Source organism: Sprattus sprattus, assembly GCF_963457725.1.
Source record: "Sprattus sprattus genome assembly, chromosome: 17".
NCBI classification, from domain to species: domain Eukaryota; kingdom Metazoa; phylum Chordata; class Actinopteri; order Clupeiformes; family Clupeidae; genus Sprattus; species Sprattus sprattus.
Window position 1 is genome coordinate 16,184,018 of NC_137915.1, and position 19,151 is coordinate 16,203,168.

General features: G+C 42.0%; 2 protein-coding genes across 2 annotated transcripts; one reads left to right on the top strand and one right to left on the bottom strand.

The window, feature by feature from the left end:
* Positions 1-7,421: 7,421 nt before the first annotated feature.
* cbln2b (cerebellin 2b precursor) lies at positions 7,422-8,545 on the bottom strand (the record flags this gene model as incomplete). The annotated part of the gene is given in 4 exon segments (XM_080855421.1): positions 7,422-7,619; positions 7,733-7,852; positions 8,242-8,313; positions 8,315-8,545. Coding segments are annotated over 4 exon segments (606 nt in total). The 5' UTR covers positions 8,531-8,545.
* A 3,246-nt stretch (positions 8,546-11,791) lies between these two features.
* fbxo15 (F-box protein 15) lies at positions 11,792-18,575 on the top strand (the record flags this gene model as incomplete). The annotated part of the gene is made up of 10 exons (XM_080855466.1): positions 11,792-11,844; positions 12,048-12,104; positions 12,551-12,655; positions 13,010-13,249; positions 14,831-15,034; positions 15,690-15,822; positions 16,152-16,234; positions 17,079-17,224; positions 17,875-17,999; positions 18,303-18,575. 10 exons carry the CDS (start codon positions 11,792-11,794, stop codon positions 18,573-18,575), a joined length of 1,419 nt encoding a protein of 472 aa, XP_080711592.1.
* Positions 18,576-19,151: the final 576 nt, after the last annotated feature.

Here is a 19,151-nt window from a genome sequence, read left to right on the forward strand (position 1 = left end):
CTCTAGTTTGGATTGATTGCGTCTGGAGTTGAACTGGGCGTAGACGAGCGTTTGGGTTTTAAACACGCCTGCAGCTCTGCTGAAGGTTCATTTCAATTCTAGAGGCAGAAAGGACTCCAGAGGCCATGGGCCTAACTCGATCTTTCCGCCGAGGGTTTTATCCATATGGCTGTGATATAATGTGTCTGCCAGAGGCACCTTTTGTTTTTATCTCATTCTGGTCGGCCTGACCACGGTAATCTGCTGAGCGGAAAACTTTTCTTTTGGTGTACATATTGTTGCAGATCAATTTTTTTCATTGATTGCTTTATTATTAATTTATCAATTCATCCACTTATTTCGTTTTTGCATTACCATAGGGACAAATATGAAGTGAGTGGTCAGTTAAGAAACTGGTGTGTTTATGTTTTAATTTTATTCCTGCTTGTAAAGTAAATAATTTACAAACAGTGGCTTGTTGAGCCCTCAAAATAATTTTGTTTGTATCGCTGTCAACAATTATGAGTAACCTCACCAGTTTGAGGCACACCCAATAATCTACACTGTAAATTATTCACACAGTGCATGAGATCTTTAACTATCTTTTAACATGACGCCCATTGTTGGCCAATGTGTGTTAATGTCTGACAGCTTGGAAAACAATGACATGTCAAGTGAAGAAAAAAAAAGCCTCAGGCTCATTACTGTGGGGTAGCCAGTGGTGTGTAACAATGTAATTGTCAGGCCTCAGATCTTAACAAATAAAATGCCATTTAACGGCTGGGCACATGGTCTGATGCCAAAACTCTAGGATGGCCATTCAGCTCAATGGTGCTTTAACAGCATGTGTCCAGTTGAGGAAGCAAATGTAGTGGAATTAAAGAGGCAAAATAGATACATTTGGATTCAGTGAGCTCAATCTTTCCACACCATACCCCCTTCCCCCAAACCCCCTCTCCCTACCCTACAACAATCAGACCCAAATACAACCAGCAAGCAGACACAGTGTGTGGTATTTACATAACAGAGGCCTCCCAGGAAGGCTGGAATGCCTTGCTGTGCATGTTTGCAGCATAAGTAGGAGTTTTTCTCCCCTTTTTTATTTTATTATTCTGTCTGTGGGGAATCGGCTGTCTCAGCAGAATGGTATTGTCTTATGACAAGTTGCCATGCGGAGAAGTAAACAGTCTTCTTCCCCTCCACTACACTCCTCTCCTCCCGTCTCTGCTCCCTTCTTCTCTTCTCTTCTCTTCTCTCTTTTTCCCGAAGCCAAGTGACATGGGCCCATCTCAAAGAGACACTCCTTGATTGATGTTCTTAGAGTGCTGGTGTTTGCACACTTCTAAATGTGATGTGTATTATAATCCCTCCTCCCCTGCTCTGTTCTAGGTTACCATCCCTCTCTCTCTCTCTCTCTCTCTCTCCCTCTCTCTCTCTTTCTCTCTCTCACTCTCTTTCTTTCTCTCTCATCCTACAAGATCCATCACTACCACTCTACAAATTTAGTTTTCACTCTAGTATGAAGTCTGATGTGTTTTAGATAAAATGGCTGTCTGCGTACCATGTTAACATGCGGTTTTCAGTTAGTTATCTATTTCACTGGAATCAGGACCCAGCAGGGTGCACACACTGAATTACCAAGGAGGTTTTCGCATTTTCCGTTAATATTCTCCTCATCGAGCCCAGATTGAGGGTGTTGAAGTGAGCCACGCCATGAAGGAGGCACGTTTCACATAGAAACCTTTGGAAAGGGGGTTGAAATTGATGTGAAAGATGGCTGTGCAATTAAGAGTTTTAATGATATTCTGGCAGACAGAAGTCAGAACTCTTTCAAATCACCTCAACGGTGAGCATTAAAGAGGGTCGTGTGTTGGATAGGCTTTTTTATATGATACAGAGCAGGCAATCAGAATTCAAACGATATATTTCTAAGTCAAATATAATGCCCAAACAAATGGTTTTGTTTTTGTGTTTTTGTACCGTATAGGAAGATGTCATACAACCATCATACATTCATTATATTTCCAAGGACCTTTGTTGACAGACATTCAAATTGTTCTGTTGTTTTGACAGACATTCTAAAATTGTTTGTGAAATTGTTTGCCTCTGCTATTTTGTGTAAAGCCATTTGAGATGTTCGTATGCATGTGTGAGGCACATCACAAAGCCTCGGTGAGTGTCTGTTCTCTAGCTGAGAGCATAAAAGGCTCAGGGGGAAGTGAAAGTAATTCCTTCCTCACGCCAGCCTGATCAGCCTCTGAAATGATGGACCCTGGTCGGGTAATGGCTTCATGCTTGGTGATTTCCTTTCTTTGAGTCATCTCTAGATTCCTGAGCTACAGGATGAAATTTTAAACTCGGTCTGCAGGCCACATGCTTTGTACAAGACAAACAAGGCAACACTGCTCAATAGGTTTTAGCCTTTAAACAGTAACAACAATTATACTGAACACTAAGGGTCTTTCTTAGGATCTATCTATAGAATTACACTGAACACTGAGGGTATATCATAGGTAGCAGGTAGCTCGCTAGCTGGTAGCTAGCTATTATTACATTATTATTAAATGGCACTCATCTTTGCTCTGATTATGAAGATGTGTTTTGTTTTCACCTTCCAGACGATAGCTTTGTGTACCCATCCACTTTTGATAATTAAATAACTATCTGTGCTTTTGTAGGCTTTCAGTTTTTTGAAATGTGTAGGGGCTCAGGCAGGGACTTCGTCGAGGTTAAACACATTAAAATGTCAGTGGGTGCAGTAAATGGGTCACAAGTTCGTAAAATGTAATTTTTTTCTAAATATCTTTGTCTGGCTATAGTGGTAAGGTCTGTGGTTGATGGCGATCGTAGTTGAGTAGGCGGCACTGTTCGAAGTTGTCCACTGTTTGTCGCCATTTTCGCTGTTCTTTTTGCCCGCCAGCACGTGACTGAAAACTATCAATCGTCTATCTATAGAATTATACTGACCACTGAGGGGCTGTCAAAGGTTCTATCTACATAATTATACTGAGCACTTAGGGTCACACATGAGTCGTTTTGAACTCTATGGTTCTATCCCTCTGAATAACATTCTCCTCCATTTTGTGTACATGAGTAACAGTCCAAGTACGTGCTGGTCCTGGAATTTCTCTTAGTCTGGAAAACAATGTTCCCAGTAACTCCAAAAGAAAACAAAAGAAGAAGAAAAGGGCCTCTCACTTGAGGGGCATAAAGTGGTGGTTCTTCTCAGGTAACAACACTGAAGGGTAATGCTGCCAGTGGAATCTACTCTAATCGAATGAATCCAGTCAAAAGAGAAAATTAAAAAAAATTAAAAACTTGCTGTGTGTCAGGGAGTTTGTTCAAGCCTGGCTGAGCAGAAATTACAGCTGTGCCTCTCTGTAGGGGGAAGCCCCGCAGAGTCGACATTCAAGACATGTGATCCCACAGATTAATGAATAACTGCTACCGACACCACTTATGAATCCTAACACCCAAAGATAATATCATTCCAATTGCTTTAATGTGCAATTTCGACACTAATGCATGAAGTATTGCGCCGCATCTTGCTGTGAGACCACTCTGAGGTATGGGACCCTGCTGCGCTTAAGAAGCAGCCTGGCTGAAACAGAAGCATTTAGATTAGCCCACAAAAGAGTCTGAGTGGATGGGACTGAAACAAGACATCTCCAAATTTGGAAGAAAAGGTGCTTATCTAATGGGAGACTATTAAGAAGTGGTGCTATTTTTAACCATACAAGGAGTATCCTTATTTATATGATGTCTGCAAAACATATTATGCTGCCATCTGTGCTCCTATAAAAGTCGTTTTTTTTATATGCTGGAATTTCTTTGATTTATAGCAGACAAGGGAGAGACGACTATCAGAGCAAGTGTTTGCTTGCTTTGTGTGAAGACTTGTTCTGAAAAGGTGCTTTGTCAGAGTACCACTTTGCGTTTGCCACAGGCCACTACCTCTGGCCAGTGGGATGGAGAGAGTACACTGTAAGGTCTGGGGTATAGAGACGCTGATGTCATGAGGTCTCCCATTCATTTCCATAATCTAAGACCATGTGACTCATAATAAAACACTGATTTTGATTTAAGGAAGGCCTTTGGAAATGCTTCCACACGCTTTGATATGTTCAAGAGACATATTGCAAATGCGCTTCTCAAGAAACAACTAATCAATGAATAATTCTGATGCTAATTCATTTTTAAGCTAAAATTACAATGCAGAGATGCTGTAGCCAGCTGCACTGCTTTGTGTAGTCTAAGGCTGAATCCCATTTCTCCCCCTACCCCTTCGTCTTTTCCCTTCCCCTCCGTTTTGCGCGTTCATGTGGAGGGGTAGGGCTGTCCCAATTCACGTTAAGACAGAGGGGTAGGGGAGAGGGGAAGGGCTTTCTACCCCTCCAAATGGAGATTTTCCGAGGGCACACTTCAAACGGAGGGGTAGACTGATTTCCCTCAATGCATTGCGAACCCCTGATCATTAAAGAAGAAACATCGCGCGAGTCCATTTAAAAATGTCGGAAACAGCAGGGAAAGCATCACACGAATGAAAGTATTTTCTTTGTAATTCATGATTTTAAAACTTGTTTGAGGAAATGTTGAATTGTGTAAAAAACAGCTGCAGGCGCCATGTTTGTTTATGTCTGGCGAGTGACAGCTGTCGCTCTCCGGTAACGTAACAGCTGACGCAGCGTACTGATGACGTACGTAAGTGTTGAAGGGCTATCCCAATTCGTAGGGCTAGAGTTTAAACCCCTTCGACTACCCCTCCGTTTGAAAAAGCGAGGGCTAAGGGGTAGGGGTAAGGGTAGGGGTGGAGATTAGAAATGGGATTGGGCCTAAGTGTTAACATGCACATGTTTTTAGATGAAGCCTTCCAAATTTATACATGCAATCAGTAGGTGTGTCCCAGGTCGTCCTCAACCTATGACATTGCAGTTGAGTTACATAAACACTAAGACACTCTTTAAAAATCCTTATAGGTATATAAGGCATTGTGTGCGCTTGTTATCAATTGACTTTCAGGTGTTTTAGGTCCATAATCGTTTAGGTGCTCTTTCGATCTCTTGATTAATGCAGGTTACCTTCTCAAAGGAGCTTCAGTGCTGACTAGACACCCTCAGAAACCAACATAGTGTCCCCATCCGTCTTGTGAATGGCCTGGTGAGGTCTGGGTGGGGAATTGTTTCAGGTGGTTATTACAATATGCCCCCCTCCCCGCCTGGCCTTCATAAAATATATATATATATAAATCCCTAACCTCCAAGGACATTTGTTACAATGCTTCCAACGAAACCAGACGGGCTGTGTGTTGCATTTACTTTCCAGTTGGCCCGGGGTGTCTACTGATGCTCCTGGCTGTCACAGTACTTGAATTCAGGGTAAATGATGCTCCGTTGTGTTTGGGGCCACGTCTTTGGCATTGTGCATAGTCTTAGTTGCATTTGTTTGTCTCATCCTTAGAATAGGGTGTGTTCTCTGCGTATCTGTACTCTGTGCCACTGAGTTGTCTTCCCCGTGAGAAATAAGAGTGCAGGAATTCCAGTGTGCTCATGAGACATGCCATATGAGCACTGTGGCGTCTACACTGTCCAATGATTGATTCTGAGCTGATCAGCTAACCTGGGACGCAGGGATAAAGCCATGAGTTGTGTTTTAAACAGTCCCCATGTGTTCTGAACACACACTGTTGAAAATGAACATGCACTTTACTAATGACACTTACCAGGATCATCTCCCATACTGGTTATATGAGGCACGGTTATATTCAGACATACAGTGTAATCCAGGGCTCTATCAATTTATAATATTTAGAAAATAAAATGTTTTATTGTGGACTTTTCGTCTAAAGTTAGCCACTATTTTTCCAAAATGTGATTTTATTGTTCACATCTGTGATTTTACTCCAATTGCAAACCTATTGTATGCACATAAATAAAACACAACTCAATGGCTGCTTTGCTTGTCCTTTTGACTTTGGAAAAGATGTATTCTCAGACAACACTAAGATGTATATATTATATATATTATTATATATTATTTTTTGCAACTATGGAAATATCCAAATGATCTGCCTAAGTAAATAAAGGTGACTAAAGGTAATTAAACATTATAATAAAAAAACATATTATGACAATCTTATCTGTCTATCGTGTGTGTGTGTGTGTGTGTGTGTGTGTGTGTGTGTGTGTGTGTGTGTGTGTGTGTGTGTGTGTGTGTGTGTGTGTGTGTGTGTGAAAGCATCCATGTATATGGAAAGCTTAAGTGCATTATGAAATACTGCAATGTTTATTTGTAAAAAAGACTTAAATCACAAGTAAATGAGGAGGGAAGTACTTGTGTTGGAATTTCGTGTCAATGTTCCCCTCCATCCTGTTCTGACAGTCAGCAATGACGGAGGCTTTGGCGTCAGGACCATGGACAGGGCCCGTTAACGGGGCCTTCCTCGAGACCAGACTGAAACTGAAGGGATGCCCTCTGTGACTATCATAAAAAAGCCAAACTATTCCGATTCGAAGATTCCGATTCGAAAATTATTAGTTTTTAGGGTAATATTTCACATTAATACACCCTTGTGTACGGTTGGCAGTTGCTGTGGTTATTTGGTAAACACTTTCCCATGAAACGTTTAAATCGCATTGCGACTTAATAGATAGAATAAATAAATAGATAGAAGTACAATACAATATTTTTTATTAGGCGGGACATATAGGGATTTTTTTTCTCTTGCTATTTCACAATATACATTTGTGAGCAACGTCACTGAACACTAAATCAGTCAAAGCTACGCAGATCCGAAATGTAGAACACACCATAATTGAATATGTATTTTATAAATTAGGTAAATGTTTGTAAAAGTTTTTTTTAAATGTCTCCATTGGCTGTTATATGACTTTTCTCGTAATATAGTAGGCGGCCTACATTTGGCATATGTTCAATATGTTCAGCATCCAAACGAAACACCATGGACAGCACAAAAAACATGACCTCCCATTCGTGCAAAAATGCTTTAGGCGAAAAGCACTTCTTGACACGTACATCCGTCACTCCATATCTCTTTTGACTGAAGCCAGATTTCTTAAGGCTATACAAACACAAAATAAAGCATTAATAAATACACGTAGTTCGGGACTTCTTCTTCGTCTTATACATCTTCTCCTTTAGTCCAAGCACTCTTATATGTCTTTTGACAAAAGTTGATTTCCCCCCAACAATAAAATCCAGTAGCCCGTTTTGGGTAGAAGCACACAGGCCGATCGATTCGTTTATCCACGGGATTGCATTGGCCGATGGGTTGGAAATATGAACTCCACAGATTCGTCCTTTGAAGAATATTTTAAACATGTGAGCTATTTGTCCGCTTCGGTGACAGTTATGTTCGAAGAACTGACCTTTGCGTGGTTCCCCATCCTCAGAGGAGTCACTCGCGGTGCGCCACGGCAAGGTTATTATAGAGGAAATACCAAAAACCCAGAAAACGTGGAGTACTTCCATCCGCCCATGAGATTCCCTCTCTCCAGTTTGAGATAGAGCTTATCCTCTCGCTCCAGCATCAGTAGAACTCCGTTACTCGCCGCTTCTCGCGTAACGTCCTGATCCCCAGCAAATGCAGAGATGACTGCATATTCATTTTGCATCAGGTTGACCTAAGTGATAAAAGACATTAAACAGTTTCACTAGAGCAGTCATTGATTATCTATCAATTTGGGTCAGTGTTGGTAAGACAGGAAAACGCATATGCGCATTCAGCCCAGCTCACCTGTATGGTTTGTCTGTTGTACACCTTAACCACATGAAAGCTAAAACTGTAAATTCCTCTCCTTGGCGCCGTAAATAGGCTGGCTTTAAGGTCGAAATGACTGCCGATGTTCACTAATGCCTGAAACAACAACAGCAAAGCACGCACAATAAATGACACCTGTGAATGAAAACTATACGCCATTATAACAGCACCATTGCACATAATTGTTTGAGGATTGTCCGGACGAATTCGTACTCTGGTCCCTCATTTGTCAATGAACGACAGTTAAAACATAAACCAGTTTTATTTAGTAAGCCCGTGGACCTCTTCACTTCGATCTGTAAAGTTATCTGTTTTTCCTGTAATTTCAACAGTCATTGCCAAAACGGACTACTGTTTTGAGTGGCGGGTGCAGAAAAGCATGCAATATTTTGGCAAGACGTCCTTGTTATTATGTTCCATTATTTCAGCGAAGTTTTCAAGTTAGCAATGGCATATATTGGGCCAAATTAGAGAGGGTATCTCACCTGGTCAAAGTAGATCGTCATTGAAGTGTTGCTCATTTCTGACGGTTCATGATTTGTTGCTCTGACGGCGGAGGAAAGCCACTTTGGCGCTCCCAGACCTGACGGATATCCCGAGCGAAGAGGTGACCCCTCCGTCAGAGGAGGGGTTCGAATCACACACCACCAGACATTTCCCCTCCAAAACGATGGGCTCCGTCTCATTCTGGCCGCGGCATAGCCCAATGCCACATCCCAAGAGGAGAGCTAGTGCCAGCATGGCACGGGGTCCGGGGCAGCGTGCTGGCACCATGATCGGAGTAAGAATCCTGTGCACACTGATCTTAACGATCAGCCCCTTGGAGGTTTCTTGTGGCTCTATCACCTGGTCCAACCTAACCCCTCTCTCCCCGTCTCTCACACACACGCTCACACACTCCCTCTCTCTCTCTCTCTCTCTCTCTCTCTCTCTCTCTCTTTTTCCTCTCTCTCTCTCTCTCTCTCTCCCTCCTGTGCGCCTTAGCAGATGTCAGGAAGATCTTCAAACTGCTGGTGTGATGGATCCTGATAATTGGAGAGATAGACACAAATTGTTTCAGAGTGCAGGAGAAAATGATAAACAGATAAATTAGCCAGAATACGCACACTTACACATAGACACACACATATACACACACACAGACACACACACACACACACACACACACACACACACATTCACACACAAAACAGAGACTTTGAGAACGCGCGGAACAGATAACATTTTACGCACAGGCATTGTATGATAAACAGACAATTGGTCGCGATTTTCTAGTAGTTGCGAAAGTCTTTTTTCACCTATGCTTTTAAAGAGGTTCTTATTTAACTTGTCTGAATAATAAACACACATCTAATATGTATTGTATCACTAGAAAACCGTGCACAAAATACCCTCCCTCATTTAAATGTGCCTTTTCCGCAGTGCACGGTTGCCTCATAAATGTCCCATACATTACCTGTTAAATCCATAGCGCTCTTCTGGGACCGTCCCCTCTGCATGCACGGCAGTCCTAAGAGTAAGTGAGCGAAGGTTGCGGTCTGACAACAGAAAAAGAATCGCCCCTCCATGCCCTCAGGAGAATGACTCCCGCCCATCCTTTATATTCAAGTACAGTGCAATTTTACACGCTGATAGGAGAAGCACTCTCCACTCCACGCCGCTGACTGGCCACTCGTCTAGATTAATGACACTGTTTGCATAACCAGTTGAATCAAAGTTGATTTGTAAGAGAGATACCCCAGGATAACACGTTCACCTGTACGGAGGGAGAATGCTTTTCCTGTCAATATGGTGCAGTGTTATGTACAGATTAATCAGAATCGATGGGAGTGGAACATCTGATAGCGTTTTCTCCTTGTTCGGGTAATTGAGGGTGCATGCTGCTAATTTGAATTTTGCGGTGACACTAACTGAAAGACACACGAGATACTTTTGCTCCATCCAGTGGATGAAAAGTGCCATAGTTTTAGTGCAATGTTTTGTTTATGAATTAAGGTGTGTATCACCTCCTTTGTCAAAGTTTTCATTTTGACATAAACATGTTTAACCACTACCTATATGAGGTCTCTATAGCTCAAGGCTTACTTACAATAATATAATAATATATCACGGGAGTCAAGGGAGTTAATATGAAGTAAGTAAGTGAATCTCTCACGCATAGCAAATGACCATGAGGGAAAAAACAAAACAACACAAAGCAACTAATTACAAGAGCAATTCATTCTTAGTCTACATCCACAACACGTCAAAGAGGAAAAGGTCCTCTCTTTAAGGCCCTTAAAGCCCAGAGTAAGGTTCAACCATGCTGTTATTGTGCTGTGTAAGTATAGGCAGACAAGCTATAACTGAAGTCTTTCTTTTCTATAATCTGCTTCAAGTTTTACGTCTCTGGCCAAAACACACCACACTGGGAATTACTTCAGCTGCTCCACGGGTCTCAGAGGTCTGAGAGTGTGTATGAAAACCAGTGAACCTGCAGAGAACCCTCTTAATGAACTGCCAGACTCCATTCTCTAAAAGAGCTAATTGGCTATATTATGCAGCCTGATCACATGGATATGCTCAAATGACTTTGTTCTCTCCAAACTTCAGGAAGATTCAGTGGGGTATCAGTTTAATTTCAGAAATGATATACATTACTGCTAATGAGAGGAAACCGCCAATGTTTTTGCAGACATCTAGGTGCTGAAATGATAGGTGATGAATTAATCTATGACAGTCCAATGATAGCACAATTAATATAATTAAAAGTAGGTTTGGGATTGATCTGGTGGTCAGATAATGGGATGAAACCACATATTTTTTTATTGATCTCTCACACGCAGAAACAGATAATGTTACCTAACGAATCATGAAGGTTTTAAAAAGTAAAAAAGTCATAAAAGGCTCATTTAACACACTTGATACCAAGTGATTATCCCCAAAGCAAGGCTAAGCAGCCAAAATGAAATGGGTCTGGTTCTGACTGGACCAGAGACAGTATCAGAGCCAGCTATTTGGGTCTTGTTATGTATTATCATTTGTGCTTTCATTGGTTGCACTTATGACTGTGAGGGCCTTACTCTTGCCACCTCTCTGTGAAGAAAACACACACCGTTAGTGTTGACAGACGAGCCAGGAAGAAGCTGGCTTCAAGCGTTCTTCTGAGTGTAGTAGTAACTTACCCTAGGCATAAAGAAGGACATGCACACACACACACATACAGAGAGAGAGAGAGAGAGAGAGAGAGAGAGAGAGAGGAGAGAGAGAGAGAGAGAGAGAGAGAGAGAGACGAAATGTCAAGTTGCGAAGTGAACACAGTCAACAGAGCCTGCATTATGATACCTGAGGCAACAGCAGTCCCCTCTGAACAAGCTGCTAGTCAACCATGTGAAGTGACATATAATATAATGAATTTTACAGCTATTTACTTTGACAGGCAGCAGAGCAGAGTCGCCTAGCTCTTGGGAATGTGATCACTACATTGTTGCTAGAGTGAAATGAAAGGTGATGGAGGAGCCACTTTCTTTTTGTATGTAATTAAGCGACCAGTGTGGTAAGAGGACTAAGTTCCACAAGCGAATGTTTGATTGTGATAAATGATGTACAGGCCCATTTTTCATCTTCAGAAAAGCAAAAACACGTAGGCTAATGTCTCCCTTAATTACTTCAGACTGAATAGCAGACTCGTTTCGTGTCCTCTGGTGGTAAATGTACCTCGCCAAACCGGAGGGTGTCAGTGTGTTTCTAGTGTCCGAGAGGGACATATGATACGTGTGCAGATATTTAAATGGTTCAGCGTGACACCTGTTGGTAGATGTTATCGAATGTTAGCATAGATTTCCTTCATCTGAATGTGTTCTGTCAAGTCATTTTGTATCCCTCTGAGTTAGAGCAGCCGACACGTTTGATTTGTATCCAGTTTCATTTGTATCCAGCTCAGCTGAAGCTTGTGTTCTGTTACCATAGTTACAGGATGCCGGAAAGAGTTCGATGAGTTGCAGACACGAGTACTGAAATTATAGTAAGTTACAGGCTACACCAACAACAATAATCATGGAGCGATCCCGTGTTATGGCAACCAAATTCCTCAAGAAACGAACGCAACGGTAACTTCCATTTTGTACAAGACAGTCACAACAAAGTGCATACCTGAACTGTTAGGTTTGGAGCTGCAAGCAAGTTTTACACCACATAGCCGTCATCTTAAATGAGTAGCTGGCTAACCAGACATTGCCCATAGCTTTGGGTGAAAATTGGTATTTGTTAGTTACATTACGTTCGTAACAAGTATAATATCCTTGTATTGCAGTCGGGAAAAGCCTTCGTGCGGTGGGCCACCTTACAGGCACGAAAATCACATTGGGAGGTGAATTCTGCTAAAGTCAGTCATATTGCCAGCCATGCCATGATATCCTTGCAGTGTCCATTTAACCCTCACCAATCCCAGGTTGTTTTTAAGCTGTTCTATTGTTCTAATGTAGACTTTTTTATTAACGAAGCAAGCAAGTTTAGTTAGCTTTAGTTACTAACTTATTTTACACATTCTTAATCAAATTCATAATGTCATGTAACACTGGCTAGCTACCACGTGGGTCCAATGAACGTATACGAAGGTCATTTTGTGAAATATGGAAAATAAGCAAGAAGGCTATATCCTCAGCAGTAATATTGGCCACACCTGGAGGTTTTGTTGCACATTTTGTTTTCAGATAGAAGCCTTTTACAAATCAGTAGATATGTCCAAGTAGTTAGAAAACACGTAGGCTACGGTTGGATTTGGTTGAATGTTGTTGATAATTCTTTTTTGACTAGACTGCCACCTGAGGTTCTGTTGAAGATCCTGACCTTCTTGGATGCCCCCACTCTGTATTCCATTGGCTGCGTTAACAAACAGCTTCATGAGCTTGCCAACACCAAGTGAGTTGCCAGCTGAAATTTCATTACTCACCTGTGTAACCACTGTTGTTTCAAAAACAAAACCAGAACTTTTTTGGGAGTTCTGGTAATCTAGCAAAGTAACTACCTAAGAAGCATGAAAAAACTTTGTTAACACCACCAACAGCCCAGTTGGCACCTGATGAAAGCTGTGAGTGAGTGAACAATCTCACCGTTACTTTTTTTTTCAAAATTGCTAAATATTTCATACAGCTCTACTAGTCAGCAGGATTACTTTCAGTCCCTAAAAAGTACAGGATTGTCAATACATTTTTCTGTATTTCATGTCTCCTGTATTCTGCTCCATTCTTAAGTTCCACATGTGTTGCCCTCCAGTGCTCTGTGGTACAGGCTATACATTCAAGAGTGTGCAAAGAAGAAGACGCTCAAGGCAAAGCTGGTGGATGAGGTGGCATATGGTCTGACCAGCGCCACCATACAAGAGAAGCCCAGGGGTCACTGGAAGAGGCTCCTCTTCAAGAAGATGGCTGGTTTCAACCCGAACAAGTGGATCAGCCAGCTCAAAGTCATTAACCCTTACACTGGGCTGCCAAGGCAAACAGAGCATGTCCTTAGGTTAGAGCCCCTTTCCTCCCTGTTCTCATTAAGAGTAATATCTTTACAGCCCGTGGGTAATTAAGTCTGGGAATGTGCTTGGTGGTGAACAGGAGAATGCTTTGTGTTTAAACCCATTCATCTCCACTACGGCCTCTGCTCTCAGGGCCCTTAACACTGTGTGTGTGTGTGTGTGTGTGTGTGTGTGTGTGTGTGTGTGTGTGTGTGTGTGTGCATGCGCTTGTGTGTGTTTGTGCGCGCGTGTTCGTGCGTGCATGCGCGTGTGTGTGTGTGTGTGTGTGTGTGTGTGTGCGTGCCTATGTGTGTGTGTGTGTGAGCAAATGTGTCTGTCTGAGTGTGTGTGTGTGTGTGTGTGTGCGTGTGCGCGCGTATGTGTGCGTATGTGTGTGTCTATGTGTCTATGTGTGTGTGTCGGCACACCTGTCCAAACCCCTCTGATGATAATAAAACCCCTTGACTAGCTGGATCAGGTCTGTGCAGCTAATTAAAAACAGAAGTAGGTCTGAGGCATAAACAGCCGTCTGTGCTGAGTAAGAGTGCAACTGGGTATAGACCAGTGTTTATTAGTCATATTGGAGATCTCACCTCGGGTCAGTTACTTTGTACATCTGGGCCATACTTTTTAATTGACTCTTAAAGCAGGAAGGGTTGTAGTCATATTTGACTATATTTAAACTTAGTGTTATGAGTATTGCTCCTGTATGAGATAAAAGAGTAGATCAGATTCATCAAACCTTTTTTAGACAACCCCAAGATTCTTAAGAAAGGCTTGCAAGGGTGTTTGATGTTTTATGATTCTTTCACCTAGTAAATCTGTGTTCTGTGGGTTTGCAGCGGTTAGTCACTGCCTTGTTAGCGGTTGGCCTGGGTTCGATTCCCGGTTGCTGCTTGCTTTTTGAAGGACACTTTGGTTAAAAGTGTCCGCTTAGTATCTGACCCATACCCTCTCTCCAGGTCCCATGCTTTATTTAGAGCAGAGCATGGATTGATGATCTATATTTTAACGCAGACTGCAAGAGAAGCACCATATGAATTGAACATACATTATGCAGTCCACAATGTTCAAGGTTGTTTTTGCTCCAGTTAGGGGAACTGTGTGACTGTTGAGAGTTGTGTTAGAGTTGATAATTAATTAATTGGTAATTAATGTGCTTTTAGAAGGATTCTTGAGTGATATACATCAATTGCTAATTAACCCTCTCGACTTCACCATGCAAAAGCCTTGAAACCTATAATGACTTGCGTTGCTCAAGTTATAGGCTACATGGACTATATGTGGATCTACATGCATGTATAGTTTAGATTCTTGAAAACTTTATTTGTGCATTTTAAAACCGTGTGCATTTTAGAACCGTGTGCATTTTAAAATCATGTGCTGAACAATTTTGACTTAATCATGAGATTTATTATAAACTGGTTGTGAAGAAGGTGATTTATACTCTCTCCATTTATCTTGGCCAGAAGTTGAGTGTTACTTGTAAAAATTCTTCCTATTTCTGGATAATCTTCCTTCCCCCTAAATCTTCTCTGAAACCAACATGTCAGAATTGGTTTGTGTCTGGCGTCTCTTTTGGCTGGCAGGAGCTTGGGCGTGACGTGGGAGTTGACGATGACCGATAAAGCAGGACAGCAGAGCACCTTTAAGCACTCGCACGCTTTCTTCTCCGAGTCCACCCTCAACCTGACCTGGATCGGCCTGGGTGGCCCGGAGTGGTGGAACATTCTCTCGCTGCAGCTCCACGGTGTGGTGCCCCTGACGTTGGACCGAGGCTCAGCCTCTTACAGGTAATGGGGGTCCTGCCCTTGCATCAGTGCAGAGCGTCCCAGATGGTTGCCTGACTGAAAAAACGTAGCTACATATGATCATGAACATTAAAAGGATCTTTTTTTCTCTCTTACATTTTTCAGTTCAGGTCCTCACAGAAAGGATTGATTTTGCTTCCCAGTGTGACCTACACTCTCTACACTCTTTTTGTATTGTTGGCTCTTTTTGTATTGTTGGCTCAAGCTAAAAACAAAGAGATGTATACATTTATAGAAAAATATGCAACCTTGTGTGCTACATGCGGTTGCCTGTGGCGATCATTTATGCAGTGTAAACCTTTGCAAATCATAGAAGTGTGCTTTTTCAAGCACTGAGTATTGGATGCACTAGAATTGAAAGTGCAAGAGTCAGATTTGGCACAGTGGCTTTTTTTCATAAAATTGTGTACCGTAAGGGTTTTACGATCAAAGTTTCCCTTTGTTTGTGTGCACAGAAGTGTGAAAAAAGTGTGAATAGATTTTAGAATATCGCCTATTTCAACATTTGTTGTATGCAAACTATCTGCAGTTCTGTTGTTGCTTAAACCCGTTACCCTGGGTCTCCCATCCTGCTATTTGTGTGTGTGTGTGTGTGTGTGTGTGTGTGTGTGTGTGTGTGCATGCGTGCTGGCTGCAGACCTGCAACATGGCGCTCTCTGATGGCTGAAGTGGACACGAATAAGCACAACTGGAGGTTCTTCGGCTCCGACAAGCTGGTGAGGGTGAAGCACAGCCTGCTCTTCCCAGGGCTCATCTTGGGACTCTGGAGGGTATGGAGACTGCATTCGGTTTCATTTCATTTGATGTTATTTAACTTTGGTTCTTGGAACTTGTGAATTTTTTGAAATCACTGAATCTCACTCACTTCTAACTCCTAAACTCCCCAATTGTTTTCCCTAGTTTCTCTTGCACAAACGCATATTTATAGCAGCTCATTTTACTTAGAGCTGTAACTCTATGCCCTATACTCTGTAATCTCAGTGCAGCAAAAGTTGAATATGATTTCAGAGACTGGTGATTTCACATTTGACATATGGTTTTGGGGATATTTAGCTTTTCTTAAATGAAAGAAAGACATAATTTCACATTTGTCTTTCAGAGCAATATGGACATTGTGTTTATCAAGGTGAACTTGCATCTTCACAAGCTGGTAGAGAAAATCCTTCTTGGATCAATTACCTGGTATGTATGTTAAAGTAACGCTATGCAACAATTTTACACTTTTTGAGGTATGATTTTATAACAACTAGTTTTGGGACCATCCTCAAATTCATTTTCATTGCATATGGTCATGTGAAGGGCAGATAAACACCTATGTCTTTCCCACTAGCTATCCAGGATATGCCCTATGTAGTTCTGTGTTGCGGGCTGGAACACCCTGCTAAAATGGAAGTAAAGCTTTCATAGCATGACATTGCCAGCTACACTGCCAAAAGACACCAGTTTGTGTGTTGGCAAGCTTCTATCAGTGTCAACTAGCTGTTGGTGGTGTTTGCAAGGTTTTTGCATGCCTCTTTAGGTAGTTAGCTTGCTAGTTTTGGAACAGACCTTGTCTGGGATTTTGGGGGTGACAACTCCATCTCCTGGCCATTCCACAGACTGTGTCATATAAAAATGCTACTCAATTCTATATATATATATATACACACACACACAGTCAAACACACACACACACACACACAAATGCACACAAAGGGGAGGGAAAGACTAGTGTACGCACAGGTGTTGTGACTGCCAGAGTACATAGTCAAGTTCTAGGAGCACTCCTGTCTGGGGTTCTGGGGGTGACAACTCCATCTCCTGGCCATTCCACAGACTGTGTCATTTAAAAATGGTCCTCAACTCTCAATATACAGACACACACACACACACACACACACACACACACAGAAACAGAGAGAGAGCTCTGTCAGTACAGCTGGCCCCTGTCTCTTCAACTAAAATAGCCAGGACCAGGCCACCTCCAAATACTCTTTTCTGTTCTGTTCTATTTTGACTTCTGTCCTTTGTAATCCTCCTCTGCCAGCCCCTACGCGGTGCCAGAGTACCAGCCTGTGTTTGATGATGTCGACCCAAAGTATGGTCTCCATGGATACAAGGTGCACGTGGAGCTCCACGACATGATGAAGCTCATCATGTCTGACCAGTTCACTGGACTCTTCTGCCGGAGACGTGAGTGTGGAGATGATAGGAGCAGTGTTGGGTGGGCACTATGGGCGAGTAGCATGTCTGTGAAATGAGCCTGATGTCATGGGATGTGTGTGTGTGTGTGTGTGTGTGTGTGTGGATTGTGTACACGAGTGTGTTTTCTATGTCAGTATCCGTTAACAAATTTGTAGGGAGATTAACAAATCCCGGTTTCAGGGAGATTCATTCATTCATTCATTCAATCATTCAATCAATTTGTATCATTTTACGTTTGTCAGGTTTTGCACAACTTGATATTAATATGTATGTACTGTATGTGTATCATTTTGTAGTTGAGCTATTTGTAAAAAAGAAAAATGCAAAAAAAAAACTGTTTTGTCTGTTCAGATGGAATGTCTGCAACATAAATGAAGTATTAAAAAGAAGAAAAAAAGTAATTCACAAGTAACAAATCCAGGCCTGTAGTAAATCATTTTAACAGTAGATGGTGCAGTATTCTTACATTATTCCTCTGGTATTTCAGTTGCTCTCTATACTTTTTTATGGTCTTGGTCTTTAGCAGGTTTGTATTGTTAACCATAGCAATGTCTGTCACATAATACAGCCTGCTATGTCCCCTCAGACCAGAGTTGGTGTCTGTTGATGTTCTCACTGGTTTTTGTTTATCCTGGTAGAAAACATTAGTGACGGTTACGTGATGTTGACGCCCATCTCGATGGAGAAGAAGTCTGAGCACACGGCCTTCGCTGACAAGTTCAGCCTGAAGTGGCGGTCTGAGGGATTGGAGGGGGTGGTGGAGGTAAGGCACTTAAGTTCTGTTTACCTCATCAGTGTCTTCACCTCTCCCATGTCTGGCCACTGTCATCTTGGTTGTTGAGAAGTGCTGATTAAGCTTGGGTGGTACTGTAAGCGTTTCCTTTTTTTTTTGTCTAAGAAGAGCCACCAGATGCCAATTTATAACCATGATTTAGTTAGTCTTACACCAAATATGTTAATTGGCCAATTTACTGTCAACAAACATTACTAAACAAAGCCCTGCTTTAATACTTGATATTTATTTGTGTCTGCTTGTGTGTATGTGTGTGTGTGTGTGTGTGTGTAGAATTGCTGCGTACTGAGTGTGACAGTGCTGGACGAGTCTCAGACACCCTTCTGGTGCGTGTGTTCTCCTGTCGCCATCGTGCTGTCAAATGAGGATCTGTGGTACGACTATAGGGGAGATACCTACGTCATCCGGTATAAGGACTCGGAAGGAAAGATCTCCATGGACCTCATTTGGATGGAAGAACAAGGCCAGTACTTCCTGGTGAAGTTTCAAGTTTACCTGCCAGTTGCAAAAATCAATAGGTGCTTCGGGAGGAATTACAAGGAATAACACAACAGGGTTTTGTTTGTATATACAGAATGATTGAAAAATAGTTTTGCGTTTCATAATTTTTTGTATGGTGTATGATGCATTGAAATTGCTAGCAGAATTGTATTTTTCATTTTAGAATATGTCAAAAACGTGTTGCATCGGTATCACACCAGTTCATTTGTAAATAATAGTTTGAAAAGGTTTGTACAGAGTTTGTAAAAAAAAAAAAAAAAACAACATTGATAACTGTCTCGCATTTCTGTTGTGGAATAAAACAATGGTTTATTTCTGCTTTGGAGTGCGAGTTCTGTGTCCAGAATGGATAGCGTTTTCTTAATGGATACGTTTCTCTGTCTCTTGACCCTGAGCCAGTGCTTTGAAACATGCCTGCACGTGGGGATTTGATCAGTGCGTTTCAGGTCCACTAACATTTTGAAAGATTCCAGCAGTTTTGTGCTCTTCACTGTCTGAGCAGCTCATGGTTTGGGGTCTCTAGCCTGTCTGTACCCCTCACTCCAGCATCGCTGCACATGTCTTTCCCCCGTTCAGTCACCATGATCAGCCTCATAGTTGGCATGACTGCACAGTGTCTGA